Below are 22,732 nucleotides of genomic sequence, written 5' to 3' on the forward strand. Positions count from 1 at the left end.
AAAGAAACATTTACTCGAACATAGTTATGAATAAAATGCACAAATGAGGTGCAAAGGACATGGGGACAGAATTAAGTCAACCTGTGCATGATGGTGAAGTGGTGAATGGCTGCAGCCCAAGTGTATCACCGTTGTAGCAGATTCTGTTTGTCTCTTCTTTAAGATAGCCCAGTCCTACACGATCTTCGAACATATGGGAAGATACTTACATATTTTTGAGCTGGCAACCTTCAGAGAGTTACCTCTGAATTTTGGTTGAGCGTGATTTTGTTTTCCAGGGAAGACTTGGTGTTCTGGATTGGATTTGTTGGTCTTCTAGCAGGCAGCTTTAATCTGTTCTTTTAGATGACGCTTGATCCAGAGCCTTTGAGGGTTAGTGCACATATGGCTGAGGTATTTCCACATGTTAATTGAGTCCCAGGGAATGATTGTTTCAGGGTCCGCCGTGTTTTTTTTGGATACCTGTGATGTTGAGGACTAAGGAGTCAGTGCTCCAAAGTTGCCGGGAGCTACCACAAGGTTTCGGTTTCTTGGCAAGATAGTGTGATTGACCGGAGTGAGTGGTCGAGAAGGGCAGGAGGCGCGCATTCCCGAATGCCTAATGTCCCCTCACTACCCTCCCCAGCCCCTCGTGCCCCTTCCCACCCCGCTCTGAAGAGGAGTTCCTGAGAGGCGGGTTTAATTGCTCTCTGGGGCCTGAGCGCGCCTCTCACCCTGCCTGGAAAGATAGATGAGCTAGAAAGAGGCAAGAACAACACTGAGGCAAAGGAGCAGTGGCTTAGAGGGTTTTCCTTTGCCTCAGACCTAGCTAATGATGGAGGACCCAGCCCCGTCGGGCATTTCCGTGCCAAAATATCACCCACACTGACTCTGGGATAGAATTGCCATATTTACCCAGCTGGTGAAGCGGGGGATTTGTGTGCTTGAAGTTGCTCAGCAGAGCCACGGATACTTAACAAATGAGCAGAGTACACCATGGACATGTAGATATGTGCCATTGAAAATGCCGAAGGCGCCAGCCCACACGTTCCCAAATACAATGTGCGTTTTGTACATGAAGTTAGTTGCTTCTTGTAATGTGTGCGTGGACGCTGCAGTAAAAACAGGATGTGGCATAATGGCCGGAGCTGCCGACCTTGGAGCTGGGTTACCCGGTTCGAGCCTCGTCTTGGCCTCCACATCCTGTGGTTCTGAGCAAGTCACTTAATCTCCCGGTGCCTAGCAACACCTTCATGTCGAGTTTGTGCTATATAAAACTGCAAAAAGCAAAACAAAGTGTGAGTTTAACTTCATAGGGCTTTTCCCCGGCATGCCAAAGCTGCTTTCCTGTGACTTTAATCATAGGTACCTCTTAGCACCGCTGATTGGATGCATAGTGATTCTCAAAAGAGGCCATGCCAAATTCTAGGCCTGCGTGCTGTATTTCGTGCCAGTGTGGTGCTGGGCCACAGCTGATGACGGGCATCCACTCACGTCACACATTGTTTGCTCTCGGGTTACTTGGCACCATGGCCTGTGGCATCACTGATTAATTTCTGTGGGGCCCTCTGTAAGGTAGGCCTTGGCTGCATATAGGGTGTGCATGGGCGCTGGCCCTATGCATTCAATCGGCATTGCAGCCTTCCGATTTCAGTGCATATTCGATTATATGAGCCGTGCAGTGCTCTAGGTCTGTGAGGGTGTCTGTTAGCAACAGCTAACCACTCACAGACAATGTTTATATACCAATTGCAAATTAAGAAAAAAATTAATGCAAAGCATTGTCATTTACAATGCCAGTAACTCAAACTTTAATGCTGCGAGACCTATTGCATTGCAAATTCTTGTTTTTTTCTGTCCTGAGATGGTCATCTCCACTTTGTAATGAATGAGACAAGGACAACGGGACCCGGAGTAATGCAGATTACCAGTTAGTAATAGAGCATTCAAAAAGTTTAAAAGTAACTATTCTTTTAAAGTAGTGTTTTTAGTTTCAGCTACTGTGCAAGCAGTTTCCATCCAGCTGTGAATGAGGACTAGTGTGGATTAAGAGTATTCGAATCACCATGAAGGTGTCTGCTTACTTCCTTGTATGAAAGTAATAGTTGGGTTGACTATAGTTTTCGCATGAGGCCGTACTTTAAAGGCAGACGCTATGTCCTCCTGCTTAATTATGTAGGATTTCCATTGCCATCCAGAATAAGGAATAGATGTTTAGGTTTCTCTCGTCTCATGTTGGGTGTGTGCGAGGCGAGCTGAGCTCTTCCTGGCCTGGTGGAGAGAATAGAAATGGGCCATGTCGATAATGCAAGGATGAAAGGAAGGGAGACTATTCTATCTTATTTGCATTTATTCTGAATTAATGCCTGCCTGGAGGAAATGTGTAATGCCTATATTCTTCTAGAAAATGAATGTAATCCTGTCAAGATGGCATTGCCTTACTGCTTGGAGGAAAATTGCTCGGGGTGAGGGCTGTTTTGTCAAGTTTCTTGATTTTTCTGATTAATTTAATCTCATATGTCAGTTAAATGTAATGCTTGAGTGTACTTGTGATGCAGTAATAACGAGTTTTTAGTTTCTGTAATTCAAAGCTAGCTACTTGTTGTTTGTTTTTATTTTCATCTTATGTGTTCTGTATGTTAAAAAGACTTCAAGAGTGTGCTCTCGGTCAATTGTGTGCCAGTTTTTGTGCTGCACGTAAACCGCAGTCGTTTAGTGAAACACTAGTATTTGTGTTTAAAGTTTGTTTAAAACTTTGAAAATAATGTTGACTAATTATATATCTTATCCCCTCGCAGATTTATTTGCGACAGCAAGACAAAGCAGCAGGTATCAACCCAAATGTGCGCCTTGCTAAAATGTGCCTCATCGACCTGGCAGGATCGGAACGTGCCAGTGCCACAAATACTAAAGGTGCACGCTTCCGAGAGGGGGCAAACATTAATCGTTCCCTCCTGGCGCTGGGAAACGTCATTAATGCTCTAGCAGACCCTAAGGTATCTACACTTTATGCACATTTCGAAATCCGCTAAAATAAAAGTACTTTGTCCTTATTTAAAAAATTTTATGTGAGTTTTACATATGGGATGATGAATGGATTTCCTTGTGTGATCGGACTCTTGCCTGGTGTTGAGCTGACCTGAGCGGGCACCACTGAGCATTTTGGCATTAATTATCACTGCTTAGAAAAGGCATATGAAGCAAAGGTGTATGATACTTTGTTTGGGTTGCCCACAAACTTTTTCAAACGTAGTTAAAAAGAAGTCTAGTTCCAGCAAAGGGGATTTCAGACCTCCTCGATTAGTTTTTTTCATCCCTTTTTAGGTTAAAGCCCACAAGTCATCCCAGCTGTCTGGTTTGCTAAAGACCTCTTAGGGACATTCAGAAAGCTTATCTCAGAATGCATTCTTCCCATTACTTACCATTAGCTTGGTGGTTTGTAATTCATTTTTTGTTATTTTAAGGCTATATTTGTTTTAGGCTGTCCAGAGTGAGTTCGTCCCTCCCAAGGAGTAAAGACTTTTCACGCTACTGCTCTGTGTTTTCTACCAGTGCTCCTTTTTGCAAACAGGACTGTAAATCTTTTTCTTATCTTCTCACATTTGCTGTGCATTTAGAGAGAGGTCAAATGTCCAGCTCTGTCTTCGGCGGTGGCTTGGTGTTTACTTTTCTTTCTCTGAATTCAATGTAAGAGGATTTATGTGACAGTCTTGCTGGATTTGAGGCGGGAGGAAAGGTTTCTTTTTTTCCTAGAACGCAAAAATATTTGATACATATGTGCTAGTATTTCAGAATAAATCAAGGAAGTACAAATGAAGCACATTTTTGTTAATTCTGAAGTGTGTTGGAATAAATACGTGGATATGATTAAAACAAATTAATATGCTTGGTGATGCCATTTCATTATCGGTTGTGTGCTGTATAGTTTTATGAGTGAATGGGATGTTTTATAAAGTGCACGGCTACTCATTGAGTTTCCCAGCGCCAGGTCTAGCACCAAACTCTAAATTGAACTAGGAAGTAGAGTTTCCTAAATGGTAGAGGAAACTAGTCAAGTTTCAGCTTTCTACAGAACATTTCCTCTCAAGGAAGCAGCCGGAGGTTCAAAGGGAGCTTATTCCAGCCCGCGGCAGCTAAGTAAAAAAATCCTTAACTCTCTTATTTGAATTCTTAACTCAGGGCACCACTACCAGGGATGCCGTGAGCAGAGCTCTAGAAGGGCAGTAAGGGAGAAATCTGTCTGCAAGATAGCCTAGACTGGCTTGATTCAGAGCTTGGTGGACCGGAGACCGGGATTTGAGGAAAATACGCTGCTCAATAGGCAGCCAATAAAGAGATCTTAAAGGGGCAGACGATGTCCTATGAGGAAGTGTCAAAATCAGGTGTGCCGGAGCATTTTGCACCACCTGGAGACGACCCAACATAGCCTCAGATACCCCCGAGGTAGAGAGCTTTGGTGTAACCCAGCCAGGATGTGACTAGCGCATGTTTTCCTACAATGTATGGTGAATAGGTACAGAAATTCCTTGAGGGTCCTGAGTAACCCCAAGCTGAGGCAGCCGAGTTGATTTTCGAATTTGTCTCCCAAATATTTGGCTCATGGGGGTGGGTGGGAGTGTTTGGGGGCGGGGAGGAAGCATAGAGGCCAGGCCAGGCCGCTTCCAACCAGTTGAATGTGTGGGAGCCAAATATAATAATTTCAGTTTTGTCTGCATTACATTTCAACTGACTATTGCGCATCCTATCAAAAACTGCTTGCATGCACTATTAATAAAACTGTATGTCTGTTCAAATGTAATGGTCATTTCAATTGAAAATAAGTTATCTATAGGCATTGTGCTACCACACCATGTATAAAGCAGTCTGTGCCAATTCACTCTACTTTGCACCACCTCACACCACTGCACTCTACTCTGCACAACTCTACGCCTCTGCATTTATGCTCTATACTTCACTCTGCACCACTCCACTGTTCACACCTGCACTCTACGCCACTTCACTCTACACCTCCCTACTTTGCACCACTCTACTCTATTCCAATACACTGTACGCCACTTCAATCTACTCTGCACAGTGCACTCTACTCCACTGCACTCTATGCCACTGTACAGCGCTTCACCCTACTCTGAAACAATCTACTCTACACTACTGTACTAGATGCCGCTGGACTGTACCCCACTGGACAGTACGCCACTCTACTCCATATCACTGCACTCGACTCTGCACCACTCTATTCTACGACTTTCTACACCATTGGAATCTACGACTCTACTCTGCAACACTCTCCGCCACTGAAATCTACGCCACTGTACTCTATGCCACTCTACTGTACAGCACTACACTCTACGGAACTGCACTCTATTCTACTCCACGCAACTATACTCTACACTATTTGACCCAACTCTGCTCTGCACCACTCTACGCTTCTGTGCCGCACTGTACTCTACTATGCAACACTAATCTACTCCACTCTGCAACACTGCATTGTATGCCACCGAATTCTATACCGCTGCACTCTACTACACTATAATAAGCAAACCTCTATGACAATGCAGTCTACAACCCTCCACTCCACTCTGTACCTCTCCACTCTGTGACACTCTAAATACAAGACACTGTATTGGGCTCCACTCTTTGCCGCTCCACTCTTCACCAGTCCAGTCCACTCCACTCCACTCTTCGCCATTCCACTCTGACACTGCACGTCATTGTCCCCTACACCACTGTATTTTAGACATGCTGAATAGAAGCACACTGTGTACAAAATGGCTAAAACATATTGGCAAAGCCAGTAGCGCTTGCATAGGCAAGACCCATTGGCTTTGAAAATGGTTTGTTGTTTTTTTTTTGGGCTCATGTTACTAAGGTGGGTGTGAACATATTTTGCAATCACTGTACATGTTCATACCTAGGGCTTCTTGTCTTTGGTTCTTTTCAGTTTGGGGCAGCTCTGTGCAGCTCCCTTATGCACTGCAAAACATCCATCCATCCATAACTTCGATCTGGACCATAAACTTTAAAACAAATATCTCATATTGGCCAACTCCTTGCAGTAACCAAATAGAATAATAATCTAAGAAATGCCGTAAAAGGGACCTGGAGATGTGCTGAAAGCGGACAACTTACTAAAAAGTATACATTGCCTGTCTGTCTATCGCACCTCTTCGTCCACCACCCTGCTAAGGGCAGCATCCCATAACACGATCCCCGCTCCTCTGGAGTCATCACGCACAACATGGAACCAGTTACCATGTAGCATCAAAAAGCAAAGACCGCACCCTAGCACACTGCCCATGTAGCCAAGCACTTTAGTGACCCACATACTGGGATAGCAAGTGCTACTTAAATGTTACATAACAGTACAATCAACTCCTGTGTTTTGCATTCATTACTCTTACTTATTAGGTAATCCGAATTCACTATCTTAAGAAAAAATTTCGGGGGGGGGGGCTGAATCTTTAAACAATAGGCAGAGTGGAGCTGCAGGGGCTCTTAGAAGGGGTGAAACAACAGCGAGGCCTCATTAACATGCAAATGGTCTTTTAAAGACCTGTGAAGTGCTCGGTTGCGGCTGTGTGTGCCCGGGAAGCTGTCTCCGTCCTGGCTACCACAACAATAGGGAGGGGGTGGGGGCTTGAGCCCATTGGGTGTTGCGCGCCTGTCCCTTTCATTTATACCGTGAGCTATCGTATTATTAAAAAGATTTCTCTAGGTCTGGCATGACTCCTGATGATTGCTTTAGATATTGGGCCATTGTGATAAATATGTTTCTTCCATCCTGTGGCATGGACTTTCGTCATGTCCTGTTTTTACTGGATGTTAATTGCTTTAAGTACATTTCTTCGATGTGTATATGGTATGTGTTTGGGTTATATTATATGCGAAATAAACTATTATTGTTTAATTGACAATGGGCGAAAGTAACTAGAAAATGTGAGCTGTTACTAGCGGAAAATAACCATTTCCGTGTGATCCAGTTGACGCTACAGAGTAAAACACCATGGCAACGATGACTACTGAGTGTATATTTGAATCGGTGACTGCACTGCTTCAGCGATGTTCTGGCAAAACAAACCAGACGTGATGCGTTCTAAATGAAAACAGAAGCAAACTTTGACTCTTTGAAAAGAAAATGATCCGGGTTCTAACTCCTTGCAGAAGCTGAAACAACTGCAACTCTTACTCCATTCTTCCACTCCACATTGGACTGCTTGAAAGAACTCTGTATCTTCCCGCCAAGTAATGATAAATGAAAGGACTGCCGCATTCATCTGGCCACATCATTATTCCAACCTTTGGAGTGATTTTTCGAACAGGCGTGGCTTTGTGAGTTGATCCAGTGCTTTAAATGGAAACAAATAAGTGCAAGTACTCCCCAGCTTTAACGGAAGGGGCGGGCTACGGGCGTTTTTGGGAGACTTACATTTAGGATTTTATGGGTGTGCAACTGTGCACAGTAAATCAGCAACTGTTCTGCCATATGTAGAGCATTCTTTGTGTCTCTTCGTGTACATACATTTAATTTTAACTGTAACTTTCACATTTCTTGTGTGCAATTTGACTCTGAACTTATGACTCATGAAAGCTATTTGATTGTCACACTATGCACAACTATGGTTATTGTGGGCAATTTGTGAAAGAAACATCCGCAAAAATAAGCCATGATCCCTTTCTAGTTAGGAGATTGACAAATTTTGAGAGCAAAAGAAGTTGCCTCTCTGCAAGTTTGTAAAAGGAGTGATAGTTCAGAAGAGAGAAAGAAGCATTACATGGGGCGATAGGTTGGAGAATGTTTATTTTTTATTTTTTGAAAACCTTTATTTGTGTAAATGGATGCATACAAATACGGGCCTACAACCCAGGAGCCGGCCACGGAACAAACTGGAAAGCACCATTATCAATTAAAAGTACGGAGTGGTTAAGCGATACTACCTAACGCTGCGAGTCCATGATGCTAACGAAGTGGAACCACTCGGCATAGGATCAGAGAAGGTTAATTTTTATATATTAGGAGAATAAAGGATCGGTTGTATAAGAAGCGACCTGGTGCACATGGCGGGGAACAAAACCAACTACATCATAATAGTAAATCCACAAATCTGTAATCAGAAAGGTCCAAAGCATGCAAACCATAGATGCCCTTGCAGTTCTTCTTTGGTAGTGTCCACTCGCAACCTCATGTGCCCAGAGACAAACAGAACATCACTCCCATAACAGTCAAACCATCAGGGAGACAGATAAAGTTGCAATCATTATACAGCCCAACCCGGAAAATAAAGAAAACAAAAATACTAGAAAGAGGGAAAAGGGGGACTCCACGTTACTGTACCCGTCCCACGGCGATAATGGCGATCAATAATCCAGATAGCAAACGTGCTTAGGGGCGGGGCAACTAAGTCGGGATAAACAGAACCTAAAGTACCGTATTATATATAATACCTAATCCTCCCCCCCCAGTAACTCACCCCGCGGGAATCACGCACAGTCATGGAGACCCAAGAAAAGGACACAAAAGAGCCATAGAAACGAGTAACTATCTAATACACCCTAATCCACCCACCCCACCCTGCACCCCTGCAGAATGCTATGGCCTACCCCCACCCCCCCGCAGCGTGCCTGTCACCCTAAATATGAACCCGAAATATAGAATGAGACAATATAGGGAAAAAGAAAGAGAAAAAGGAAAGCCAGGGGAGAGGATACCATGTAACCGGGAGCACGGCCCCTACCCCCGCCCATACAAATAATTAGCGTGGCTCAAAACGAAACTGGCAAGTTTTCAGGTAGCCATACATATTAAGGAATCAACAAATTATCACAATTTGGGGCAGTCCATAACTCCTTGCACCGAATAGTAGTCCTCCGGAGTAAGAACCGGGCTCACCCCAGTCCTTTCTTAGCTATCGCCACGATGTACGTCGATGTAGTGGGTATAAAACAAAGCGATGAGAAAAGGCCGTGGAGAAGCCGCTGGACGATCAATGAAAGCAACCCATGGGACCTCCTCCGCCGATGGCAATGCAAAAGCTGTTTACGGCAGTCCTGTATACCAGTGTCAATGATCACCAGCAGTTCCTCCCGCTTACGTATCGGAACATCGCTACCCCCACCAGAAAGCGGGGAACAATCAGCGACCACCTCGGGCCCATCCGCGTCCCCAAGGGACGGCCCGGGAGCAATGGCGGTCATCACATTGTCTTGTACACAAGAATCCTGGGCCAAGGTCAGTTGCCAAATCTTCAGCGCTTGTAGGACGTCGCCAATCGTGGGTTCGTGCTCACCAGTGCAGGCCCCAGCACAGTACAGAGGCAAGGCATCGGCATCCCGGGGCGTTCCACCGTATACGGCATCAGCCGCCATTTTGCGAATACAGCGCCGTCCCTTTGAAACCAACTCCAGGGGTGGGCTCACCAGCAGGGCCCCCGCGGGATCCCCCTCAAGCGCACAAACAGCACCCGCGGTGCAGAAATGAGAACCACCAAATGAGGGGGACCCGCCAGCACCACCGCTCCGCTGGAATCACTCTCCGCCACCGAGCGATGAAGTCCGGAATGGCCCGACAAGGCAACAAAGGGGGGAGCCACCAACACGGCGTCCCCCACACACAACTTGCCGCACCTCACCTCTGGAACACCGGATGGTAGTCCCAGGCGCGTTCAGTTGCCTCCGGGCTCTTCGCACAACGGCATCTTCCGGCCGGCCCCAATCCTCCACCCGAGGCCGCCGCCGACACTGTCTGGCCGGCAACTCGCTGAAGGCAAGGCCCCGGTCTCCACCCCAAGAAGGCCGCACTTCCTAGGAGGACGCCGCTGCGGACCCACTGAACGCCGGATCCACCAGGATGGATGGTAAGTGTCAGCAGAGCTTCGTATATAAATTGTTATCCTTTTTGGGCAGGATGAGTGACAGGATAGTCGAGTTTGGGCAGGGAGGCCGGCGGAGCCGAGCTACCGTGCGGCCATTACGATGTCGAGCTTGGCTCCTCCCTCTGGAGAACGTTTTTGAGCTCACTCTTCGATAGGATTCTGACTGCGGTCAAGTGATTTGCCCACATGGGGCATGCAAAACAGGCCTGAGACTCTGGGGTTTACAACTGTTGAGGAATGTACAATAGATGTATCTTTCCTTGATTACAGATTTGGCGGTGGCCTCTAGTCGAAGCCCTACTCACTTGCGCAGTTATGCACGCAGTTAAGAGTGGGAATAGAGGCACATCCAGACAGGTAGGCATGAGCCTTTCGAGATTCCCTTGGCGATGCGTTGCTACATGGTGTTTCTTTCTTCCTGATGTCTCTCCTCCTCCTACCCATGAAATACCTATTTTCCATGCCCACCCATTTATTCACACCCCTTGACTTTTGTCTATCTCACATGACTAAACCTTTCCCATTTGAGTTTCTGCTTTCTGTCTCGTGTCTTGCACCTGTTTTTTCCTTCCTTATATTCGTCTATCCACACTTCTCTTTACTCTCCTCTGCCTTGTCAGTCTTACTCTTCCTTGCCCAGTCTCTTTCTCTCCTATGTTTCTCTCCTCCTTCACTCAGTTGCCTTACTTCATTCTCTTTCTATTGTCTTTCTAGAGCTTTTCATCTCTTTTCCCTGTCTTTACCAATCACTCTGTCCTCTTCATGCATCACAATATCTGCCTACCTCTCTTCCCTTTTCGCCCTTTAACCCAAGCAGTTGTGGAGAAGCGCAGGCCCACCTCTTTCCCCTCTGTACATGGTGACGGCGAGATAAAGCTCAATGCAGATTAATGTTGATCGGAGCCCTAGCCAGAACACCTGCGTCTGCTAAAGTGTGGCCGGGCACCCAATCGGCCTGCTCCAAAGCACAGCTGAACAGACCAGGACGGGCAGACCGATTGTGCATACATCAGCCTGGACAACAAGACTAATCTTAACATAATCGGGCAGTGAGAATGGGTGGTTGTGTGCAAGATGGCGATACAAGACACGATTAATGCACATACTTTGCTCATTCATTCAAGCAAGTGAAGATACTGCTCTCCGCTGATTGCAGCGCAAGCTCTGCTGCCTGATCACACACCACAGCCAGCCAATCAGGTGCTCTGTGATTCACTGACAGTCTGGGAATAGTTTAGAACTGCGTGCTGCTAAGCCCCTGTAATTCCTGTTCTCTTCCAGGGGATCCTCCTCAATAGTCATAAACATTAGAATATTCCCGCCCATGCGCGGGACCCCGGAAACACTATATTATATGTGCCCCACATATATATATATATATATATATATATATATATGTTCGAGGCATGTGGGCTGCTGAATTCATATCTGTGCATAGTCCGCCACCTAGTGTTGGGTCCGGATGATTGCACATTGTTGTCCTGGAAGAGTCTTCGAAGTATCACGAGATAGGTGGCTCCTCCCCTGGACTACAGTGCGCATGGGCATCGCCTCCATCCCCAGATTGTTTTTTTCCGCCATAGGGTTCGGATGTGTTTTCGGTTCCCTCCTTCGGAACCGATAGTTGTTCGATTATACTTGAGACCAAAAGGTCTTTAGGCTGGGCGTCGGTATAGTTGCGTTCGGGTTCTCTTACTGACTCTCAGCTCCAATCTCCTACTGCCCTTCCACGTGCTTCGACGCGGACGGGCCTACACTACCGCATTTGCTATGGAGCGGACTCCATTCAAGAAGTGTCCGCTATGTCACTCGAAATATTCGCACCTCGACGTGCACCCCGTGTGCAACACATGCTTGTCACCGGATCACCGTGAAGACACCTGCATGGCGTGTTCAAAGTTTAGGAGTAAGAAAACTTTGAAGATTCGCCGTGCTAATCGACTCCAGGCACAGTTGTCGGCTTCGGCACCCCCACCTGATGACATCTTTCAGGAATCGATCGAGGAGGAGGACGACGTGCAAGAGTCGGACTCTGGCCCCGCGTCCGAGGAAGAGACCTACGACGCGGACGAGGAGGCCTGCGACGAAGTCTCCGGTGAGGTAGGGGACGACGAACTGATTTGTGCCACGATGGGAGATAGCTCAGAGGAAGAGCATCCCCAACCGGACTCCGGGGTTTCCCCCCGTCATACGGCCCAGGTCGAGGGATCGCCTTCGGGCCTTACCCGAGATCTTACTTTAAGTCCTACGTCCCCGCCTCCGGGCCCGGTCACGGACATTTCTAGCAAGAAAACGAAAGTGAAGCCAACCGGTCCCGCACCCTCGGATGCGAAACCGAAACCGAAACTGGCGTTGGTAAAGAAGGTTCTGGAGGCGTCAACTTCCACGAAACCCAAAATGGCCGACTCGAAGAGCCACGCCAAGATGGCCGACCACAAGAGCCGCGCCAAAATGGCCGACCCGAAGTCCTCTGGGTCGGCACCGAAGGTGAAGACTTCCGACGCGGCCGCGTCGGCACCGAAAGGGGTCGCGGACCCGAAAACGGCTTCGAAGAAGCGTCACGCCGATGGGGCGACAGGCCAGGGGGCGTCGGCACCGAAGAAGAGGTCTGCCGGCGACCGGGCTCTCGGAGACGAAGAGTCGCTCGAGTTGGTTCAGCCCTCGGCATCCCTTACAAAGAAGGTGGGAGAATCCTTGAAGCGGATCCAACAGGCCACTGTGGTTCCCAGCCAGGACACTGTCGTGCCTAGGCCGGCGCCGAAGCCTGCCAGGGAACAAACGCCCATCCGTTTTACCCTTCCTCCCAAGTCGGCGCCGAAGGCCTTCGCGCCTAAGCAGGGCGGACATTCTCAGGAAGTGTTGACGCCGAAAGCTGCCTTGGTGGTGTCGAAGCTTCGGCTCCAGCCGCTCGCGGTGGAGGAACGTCGAGAGGTGACCATCGACGCCAACACCGGAAAATTGTCGCTCCTCAAGCGAAAGATTACGTCGGAGCCGCCTTTGGAACCTTTTAGGATTCCACTTAAGAGCAAAAAGTACTCTGCGGACTCTTCGGCTCTGATGGAACCTCTGTCTCCACAAGCCATGGAACGCTCGCCGGCCCATTCCCCAGTGCCTGATGTGGACGAGGAGTACGACGAGTACAACTATCCGGCGTACTCGGATCCGGAAGAGGAGCAGGTGCCCTGGACGGCAGGAGGCGACACGGATGACCTGCAGTCAGGCCAGGACACTCAACTTTTCGCCGCGAAGACGTCCCCGACGGAGGACTCGGCGGCGTTTAATGCATTAATAGAGAGAGCTGCAGCGAACCATGACGTCGAACTGCACTCGGACCCTGTGGATGCGGACTTCTTAGTCGACACCTTCTCGGTAGCCGCGAAGCAAGTCAAGACGCTACCTATGCTCAAAGGAGTGCTGAAGCATGCACAGGAGGTATTCAAGGAGCCCACCCGGGCGCGGGTGGTCAATCCTCGCATCGACAGGAAGTATAAGGCGGCGCCCACGGATCCCACGTATATTAAGGGACATTTGCCATTGGACTCCCTGGTGGTGTCCAACGCACGAAAGAGGGCGAATTCGCAGTCTACTGGTGATGCTCCTCCCCCAGACAAAGAGTCAAAAATCTTTGAGGCATCAGGCAAACGCATTGCTGCACAGGCAGCAAACATCTGGAGGATCTCTAACACCCAAGCCCTGCTTGCACGTTATGATAGGGCCCATTATGACACCTTAGAGGCCGTCCTACAACACTTGCCTGACCACTACAAAGAGGCGGGGGAGATGCTCATTCAGGAGGGTAAACTCATTACTAATGCATCCATCAAATGTGCCCTAGATGTAGCAGACACTGCCTCCAGGGCTATCAATATAAGCGTGTTACTTAGACGCCATGCCTGGCTTCGAATTTCCGGGTTCAAGCCCGATATACAAACCACATTACTGGGTCAACCGGTGAATCCTGACCATCTGTTCGGCCCTGAGGTGGATGCCTCCCTAGAAAAAATGAAGAAAGATACCGAAACTGCCAAGTCTATGGGGGCTTTACAAAGTCAGCAGTTTCGGGGTGGTTCCTTTCGCCGCTCCAATTCAAGAGGCACCTCAAGAGGCCAGGCATCCCAGCCCACGCAATATTACAAGGGTAACACCCAGTCCTCGTATAACAACAACAAGGGCAGGGGTGGCTACAGAGGCAATAATATCAAAGGCAGAGGACGTGGAAACAATGCCTCCAGGTCCACCGCCTCCAACAAGCAGTGACGTCTTGTCACTTCCCCCCGATCACATGACACCTGTCGGGGGGCGACTACAGCAGTTCCTGCCGGCGTGGAGGTCCATCACCACGGACAGGTGGGTGAGGTCCCTTATCCAGTACGGGTACTGTCTAGAACTTACGTCCATTCCACCGGACATACCGCCAAGAGGCCGTGCTATGTCCGAAGAGCACTTGACCTTGTTGCAGCAAGAAGTACTAATCATGCTGCAAAAAGGGGCGATAGAGCTCGTTCCATTGCAAGAACGGGGAACAGGGGTTTACTCCCTGTATTTTCTAATCCCCAAAAAGGACGGATCACTCAGGCCGATCCTGGACCTCAGGCCCCTGAACTGGTACATCAACTCAGAGCACTTCCATATGCTCACATTGCAGCAGGTGCTTCCCCTGCTTCAACGAGGGGACTTCCTAGCAACGCTGGATCTGAAGGATGCCTATTTCCATATTCCCCTGCATCCATCACACAGGAAGTATCTCAGATTCAAGATCTTAGACCAGCATTACCAGTTCAGAGTCCTGCCGTTCGGGGTCACCACGGCACCACGAGTTTTCACCAAATGCCTAGCGACTGTAGCAGCGCATCTCCGTCGCCAGCACGTCCATGTCTTTCCATACCTAGACGACTGGCTTATTCAGGCAAAGACGGAACAGCAGTGCGTAGACCACGTGTCACGCACCATTCACCTCCTGCACGATCTGGGATTCTCTCTGAACTACCCAAAGTCCCATCTCCAGCCCGCCCACGTGCGACAGTATCTGGGCGCGACAATCGACACTCTGGCAGCCACTGCGCAGCCGAGTTCGGTGAGAATCGCCAGTATCCAGGCGCTGATCCAAAGATTCAGACCCCAAACCTCGCTTCCAGCGAAGGTATTCATGCAGCTGATAGGCATGATGGCCTCCTGCATCTCCATTGTCCCGCACGCGAGACTACATATGCGTCCGCTTCAGGAGTGGCTGGCACGTCAGTGGACTCAGGCTCATGGGCAACTGACAGACCTAGTGTTGGTGAGCGGTCGGGCGTACGACTCTCTGCATTGGTGGAATCCACTGAACCTTTGCAAGGGCCGACCATTCCAAGAGCCTGTCCCACAGATCATCCTGACAACGGACGCCTCTCTCCAGGGTTGGGGAGCGCATGTACTCCATTACACGGTGCAGGGACTATGGACACTTCAGCAAAGGAAGATGCACATCAATGTGTTGGAATTGATGGCAATCTTCATGGCCTTAAAGGCGTTCAAAGTACATCTGTGCAACAAGGTCGTGTTGATCCGGACGGACAACATGACGGCCATGTACTACATCCAGAAGCAGGGGGGAACACACTCTCCACAGCTGTCTCATCTGGCTCAGAGCATGTGGAAGTGGGCCATTCAGAGGAACATCTTCCTCATGGCAGAACATCTCCCAGGCAAGGACAACCAGATGGCGGATCTGCTCAGCAGACACAGCCATCAGATGCACGAGTGGGAGTTACATCCATCAGTACTCCAACCGTACTTCCAAAGGTGGGGTCATCCAGAGATAGACCTGTTCGCCACAAAGGAGAACGCAAAATGCCAAAGCTTCGCCGCCAGGTTCCCACACCCCCAATCACAGGGCAATGCGATGTGGATGAACTGGTCAGGCAGATTTGCGTACGCTTTTCCCCCAGCACCTCTGATACCGCTGGTGGCACGCAAGCTCAGGCAACACTCGATGACGCTCATCCTGGTTGCTCCAACGTGGGCTCGCCAACCATGGTACACCACGTTTCTGGAACTCTCCGTGGTACCGCATCAAAGGCTTCATCTCACTCCCAGCCTTTTGACGCAGAGCCATGGCGACATTCAGCACCCAGATCCGCAACAGCTCAACCTGGCGATCTGGCTCCTGAAGTCCTAGAGTTTGGCTACCTCAATCTTCCTCCCGATTGCATGGACATCATTCGGGAGGCGAGAAAGCCCACTACTAGAGCTTGTTATGCGGCTAAATGGAAGAGGTTTGTCGTCTACTGTGTGGAGCACAGCATTGACCCGCTAGACGCTTCCATTCAAAACATCATATGTTACGCCTTTCACCTGTATCGGTGTAATCTAGCTTACTCTTCCATCCGCATTCACCTGTCGGCTATGGCAGCATACCTCCAAAATAGGCAACACCTGTCACTCTTTAAGGTCCCTGCTATCAAGGCTTTTCTGGAAGGCCTCAAAAGAGTCATTCCACCAAGGACTCCACCAGCTCCCGAATGGAACCTCAATGTGGTTCTTACAAGGCTGATGGGTCCTCCCTTTGAGCCACTACACTCTTGCGAGCTGCAGTTTCTGACCTGGAAGGTGGCGTTCTTGGTAGCAATCACATCGCTACGGAGGGTTAGCGAACTGCAGGCGCTCACCATCCAAGAACCCTTCTTCCAGGTACATGCCAACAGGGTGGTGCTCCGCACTAACCCTAAGTTCTTACCCAAAGTGGTCTCGCAGTTTCACATAAACCAGACTATTGAATTGCCGGTGTTCTTCCAAAACCCAGAGACGCTGGCGGAGCGGATGCTCCACACCCTTGATGTGAAGAGAGCCTTGATGTATTATGTGGACAGGACAAAAGATTTCCGCAAAACCAAACAACTTTTTGTTGCTTTTGCCACACAACACAAGGGAAATGCAATCTCCAAAGCAGGAATAGCTAGATGGATAGTAAAGTGCATTCAGATCTGCTACGCTAAAGCAAAGCGCACTCTCACTATACCACCGAGGGCCCACTCCACTAGGAAGTTGGGGGCCTCTATGGCGTTCTTAGGTAACATTCCCTTAGAAGACATCTGTAGAGCAGCCACATGGTCTACCACTCATACTTTCACTAAGCACTACTGTGTAGACGTGCATTCAAAACAACAGGCAGCTGTTGGTCAGGCTGTTCTAAAAACGCTTTTTCAGACTGCTGCAGCTGGCACGGGCGGCCGCCGCTAATGGAGGGACTGCTATGTATTCTATGCACAGATATGAATTCAGCAGCCCACATGCCTCGAACTGCAAATGCTACTTACCAGTATGCATCTGTTCTTGGCATGTAGGGCTGCTGACATTCATATCGCCCACCCTCCTCCCCGGCGCCTGTAGCAGCTGCAGTATGTATTCATATACAAACATATGCTCATAGCATGGTCATCACTCACTTCTTCACTCCATCTCTGCCTATGGCTAAAAACAATCTGGGGATGGAGGCGATGCCCATGCGCACTGTAGTCCAGGGGAGGAGCCACCTATCTCGTGATACTTCGAAGACTCTTCCAGGACAACAATGTGCAATCATCCGGACCCAACACTAGGTGGCGGACTATGCACAGATATGAATGTCAGCAGCCCTACATGCCAAGAACAGATGCATACTGGTAAGTAGCATTTGCAATATATATATATATATACTCATATAAACATATATATATATCATGCAATAGCAGCCAAATAACATCAGAGCTGAAATATGCTGTAAAGAATTTCCACCATACATGAATAATATGCATTAGGAACATGAGAAACAACAACAAAGATTGTTTAGAAACTGTTTTAATGCTTAGAAATCAGCAGAATTTCTCATAACTCACTGAAAGCATAGACCGCTCCCAGGCTGCATTGCAAACACACAGTCTAAAAAGACTGAAAAGCTAACCTGTAGCTGCATAGCAATAAACTGACAACGTGCCTTTAAGGCACCCATGACCCCCTGTATGGGGGGGGGGCGCTGGCACCTTTAAGGCACCCATGAACCCCTGTATCCCATCATGCCTCAGGGGTGACAGTTAGGTCAGTTGTTCTTTCCGGCTCCTTCAGGAAGGATCCTGGTTACACAGCTCCACTAATTTCTGTTTTCTGACAGAAAATTACTTCACTTTTAGCAACATTTTACATCTAGTCAAGTAAGAAACTGTCTTTTTAAGTCCGTTTAGTGAGCATTTTCAACTGAGAATGCCTTCACTTTTTGACAAATGTCCTTGTGGCAACAAGAAGGCAAAATCGGACAATCACGAAGTTTGTATCCTGTGTCTGCCTGAAGAACATGATCCAGGCACCTGTCCTCACTGCGAGCACCTGTCGGGAAGAACTCTCAAAGACAGGGAGAGGATTCGCATTTATGGCCTGGCTCACAGGTCATCCAGAGGAAGGACTCCGGTGAAGAAGGGCTCCAAGAAGGCTAGAAAGTCTTCAAAAGAGAAGTCTTCACGTCCTTCAGCTTCAGCGTCGGGTTCGGCGCTGAGGAAAGAACCTCCGGTGGGTCATTTATCTTCGAATTTACCGTCGATGGCGGGCTCGCTGTCGAAAAGAAGACCAGGTACATCGACGATGTCGAAGAATCCAGCTCCGTCGTCGAAATCCCCACCGCCGTCGTCAACCCGGCGACGATCGGCGTCGAGGGAGGTCACTTCTCCGCCGTCGTCTACCGGGCGACGTCCAGCGTCGAGAAATGTGACTCCGCCGCCGTCAACCAGGCGACAGTCGGTGTCGAGATCCAAGGCCCCTCCGCTGTCGTCATCCCGGCGACGATCGGCGTCGTGGGAGGTCACTCCTCCGCCGTCGTCATCCAGGCAACGACCAGCGTCGAGGTGTGACCCCTCCGCCGTCGTCTAAGAAACGACGTTCGGCGTCGAGGACCAAGACCCCTCCGCCGTCTACAACAAAACCTCGTTCCGCGTTGAGGGGGCAGTCTCCGTCGCAGTCTCGTCGGCGCTCGGCGTCGAGGGTGACCAATACCCCTACACTGTCGTCGCACAGACATTCGACGTTGAGAGAGAGGGCTCCGCCGACGGCTGGTCATCGCCGTTCGGCGTCGAGAGAGGCTCCGCCAACGGCTGCTCATCGCCGTTCGGCGTCGAGAGATCGTAGATCCTCGCATCGATCGCCATCTAAGCATTTGACGTCGAGATTGATAGCTCCGCCGACTCCCCAGAGGCATTCGACGTCGAGGGAAAGACATCCGACGCCTGAACGCTCTACCTCGAGGCATTCAGAAAGAGCTCGATCGTCGTCGAGGAACTCTGTAATCATGGTGACGGAGTCAGCTTCTCGCCATTCCACGTCAGTCTTCTGGCTCTTCGACAACATCCTCAAGATCCAGGAGTCCTGTCCACAGATCTCCTGTACGGCAGCCAGATCCTTCGGCTGCGGAGGTCAGACTGTCACCTAGATGGTACAAGTCTTTGGATCATTGGCGAGAGTCAGGGGCTGCCAGACGTATGCAAGAGTATGTCAGTCCTCAGCACAGATCTCCTCTCCAGAGGCTGGTGGACGAAGTGGACAAACGCAGCCCCCCCCCCCCCCAGGCGCCAAGCAAGCAAATCGCCTGTGAGAAGGCCAACCAGATCCCGCTCTCCCAGAAGGGAAGATCCGGTCAGATCTCGTTCACCCAGAAGAAAAGATCCGGTCAGATCTCGCTCTCCTAGAAGGGAAGAACACCCAAGAAGATCACGGGAGAGGAGGCATGGTGCACACCGTAGACGTCGAAGAACTCTGTCTACTTCATCTACCTCTTCTACCAGATCTTCCAAGAGGGATTACTAACGGATAGTCCTGTTTCTAGATCCTCTCCAGTGGATGACATAGGCACTTACCTAGATGTCCTACAAAGGGGAGCTCAGAAGCTGAACATTGAGATGTCTGTACCCCAGGTGGCTACGACAGTAATTTTTGAAACTTTGCACAAAAAATCTGTCTCTCGCCCGCTGCTGCCTTTGGTCCCGGGGATTATGGATCCGGTCAAGGACGTTTTCCTTACTCCAGCAACCATCAGAGCGGTGCCGGCCCACATACAGAAGAAGTACAAACCAGCTTCCTCTGACCCAGTTTTTGTAAAATCTGACCCTCCAGCGGACTCTGTGATAGTGGCAGCTGCAAGGAAGACGCATGCAGTTTCTGCTTCCTCCTCAGGGCTACCAGATAAGGATAGCAAATCACAGGACTCGTGAGGTCGCAAGGTGTGCAATTCAGCTGCCTCCACACTGAAGGTCTCAAGTGCGGCCGCACTGTTGAGTAGATATGATAGAGCCTTATGGGACTCCATGGAGAGGTTTAAATCAAAGCTTCCAAAAGAAGACCAGACTGACTTCGAAGAAACAATGACAGAAGGATGTCTAGTGGCGAACCAGTTGATAAGCACTGCAGCGGACGGTGCAGTTCTTGCGGCACACTCCTACTTTCATGGGGTTTGTGCCAGGATTTCCGCTTGGTTGCGTCTCACAGGTCTGAAGCCGGATGCTCAACATCGCATCCTAAATCTTCCTTTTTCGGGGTCCTCTCTCTTCGGAGAACATGCTGACGAAGAGATGACTCGTATGAAGACAGAGCTGGATACTGTAAAAGCGGTGGGTTTGGAGAAGGAAAAAAAGAGTTCAAACGCCTTTTTAAGACAAGCAAGGGAAGAGGGGCTCAACAGAGGCTTCAAACCCCTCAGTGGTCCCAAAATAAGAACCAGGGGAAATCCCAGTTTCGAGGCAAATCCAACAGGTAGAGGAGGTCAGCAACAGTCCTCTACCACCACGAGAGGAGGGAAGGCCTGAGCAGTGGCTTCCTCTGGAGCCGTTGGCCACTCCAGTGGGAGGAAGTGCTTCACAACACCTGGCAGAGTGGGTCAGCATCACAAAAGACCGGTGGGTGCTGAATATACTGCGCAATGGATACATGCTACGTTTCCGTGCGCTTCCAAAGAACATTCCTCCAAAGAACTCTTGCCCTCTCCAGCTAAGCTTGCTCAGGAGAGAGGTGACAATCCTGCTACAAAAAAGAGCTATAGAGGAAGTTCCCCCTCTCAAAGGGGAAAGGAAATTTACTTCAGATACTTTCTTGTCCCCAAAAAAGATCAGGAGGACAAGTTCAGACCCATACTCGTTCTTAGTCTCCTAAACAAAGTCATCGTAAAAGAAAAGTTCCGCATGTTAGCTCTTCACCAAATATGCCCACATCTTCAAACCGGAGATTGGATGTGTTCGGTGGATCTGCAAGATGCATACTTTCACATTCCGATTGCACTGCGGCATCGCAAGTACTTTAGGTTTGTCGTAGGAAACAAACACTACCAGTACAAGGTGCTACCCTTTGGACTCCAGTCCGCACCACGAGTCTTCACCAAATGCATGGCAGTGGTGGCGGCTTTTCTTCACAAAAAGGGACTCTTCATCTATCCGTACCTGGACGACTGGCTCCTAAAGGGTCCATCTCCGGTACGGGTAGCACACGATCTGCAACTTTGCTTGCACCAGTTGCACAGACTCCGTCTCCATGTGAACCTGGAGAAGTCAGTCCAGAGGCCGACACAGTCCATCCACTACCTAGGCTCCGTTCTTGACACAAAATTGGGAAAAGCGTTTCCTTCGGAGGAGAGACTTTTTTCCATGAGACAGAAATGTGGGATTCTGCTAGAGTCTCAGTTTCCAACAGCCCGACAAGTGGCATCCCTGCTGGGTTCCATGGCGTCCTGCATTTTTCTCATCCCAAACGCCAGGCTGAGAATGTGGCCTCTGCAACAGGCTCTCGAAGACCAGTGGGACCAAGCGACAGGGCGTTGGGAAGATCGTATCACTCTTTCCCAAGCAACGAAGGATGCCTTCAAATGGTGGATTCGGACGAGGAATATGCTGGTGGGAGTGCCTTTTCACCAACCTCTTCCGTCCCAGTCTATAGTGACGGATGCCTCTCTGCAAGGCTGGGGAGCGCACATGGGTCCGCTTCAGATTCAGGGTCAGTGGTCTGCGTAGGAGCAGACATACCACATCAACATGTAATCCTAGTTCTCTTCCAGGGGTATCCTCATCAAAGTCATAAGCAACCCTCCCGCCTCCCCGGGCAAAGGACATTCTTTAACCCCTTCGCTGCTAGGCCTTTTCCCCTCCTGTGCTAAGCCCTTTTTTGGCGATTAGGGGTAGTGCGCGCTTGGGGCCCTGTAACTTTTTGACCACATAAGGTATCCACGCCAAATTTGCGTCCTTTTCTTCCAACATCATGTGGATTCTAAAGGTGCCCAGGGTTTGTGGATTCCCTTGGAGGGGTCCCAGAAATTAACCAAAATATAGTGAAATGTTTTTTTTTCCAGATTTCTGGGTAGGAAAACATTGGGGGGACCCACGCATGCCATACCTCCCTGGACTCCCCCGGGTGTCTAGTTTTCAGAACTATTTGGATTTGGTAGTTTCCAAAGATGCCCGCCAAGCCCTGGGCCAAACGCTCAGGTGACCCCCTAAAAAAATAAGATAGTTTTGCTAAAGGTAATTTTTAAGTCACCACCGTACGAATTGGGCCTTTTCCTGTTGCAGCCACTATGCCTACCCACGCAAGTGAGGTACCATTTTTATCGGGAGACCTTGGGGAACGCTAGGTGGGAGGTAATTTGTGTGAGCCCAGTGATGCCACGCTTTCCCACACAAAGTGCGAAAAAACGGATTTTTTTTTCAGCTGGAATTGAGGTTTGCAAGGGATTCTGGGTAAAGGAACGTTGGAGGATCCACACAAGCCATACCTCATTGGAAGCCCTCGGGTGTCTACTTTTCAGAAATGTGTGGGTTTGGTAGGTTTCCCTAGATGGCTGTCTAGCACGGGGCCAAAAACCCAGGTAACCCCTCTTGCAAAAGCTGGTGGATTTGACAATGGTGACA

The 22,732-nt window shown here is 49.3% G+C and overlaps 1 protein-coding gene across 1 annotated transcript in view; it reads left to right on the forward strand.

The window, feature by feature from the left end:
• KIF18A (kinesin family member 18A) overlaps positions 1-22,732 on the forward strand; it is a 312,020-nt gene that overhangs the window by 66,040 nt on the left and 223,248 nt on the right. Inside the window, exon 6 of the mRNA XM_086959474.1 lies at positions 2,778-2,975. Within this exon, the coding sequence (XP_086815600.1) occupies positions 2,778-2,975 (198 nt within the window). The remainder of the gene's footprint in view (positions 1-2,777; positions 2,976-22,732) is intronic.

The sequence above is a fragment of the Lissotriton vulgaris genome, chromosome 2_2 (assembly GCF_964263255.1).
Source record: "Lissotriton vulgaris chromosome 2_2, aLisVul1.2, whole genome shotgun sequence".
Taxonomy (NCBI): Eukaryota; Metazoa; Chordata; class Amphibia; order Caudata; family Salamandridae; genus Lissotriton; species Lissotriton vulgaris.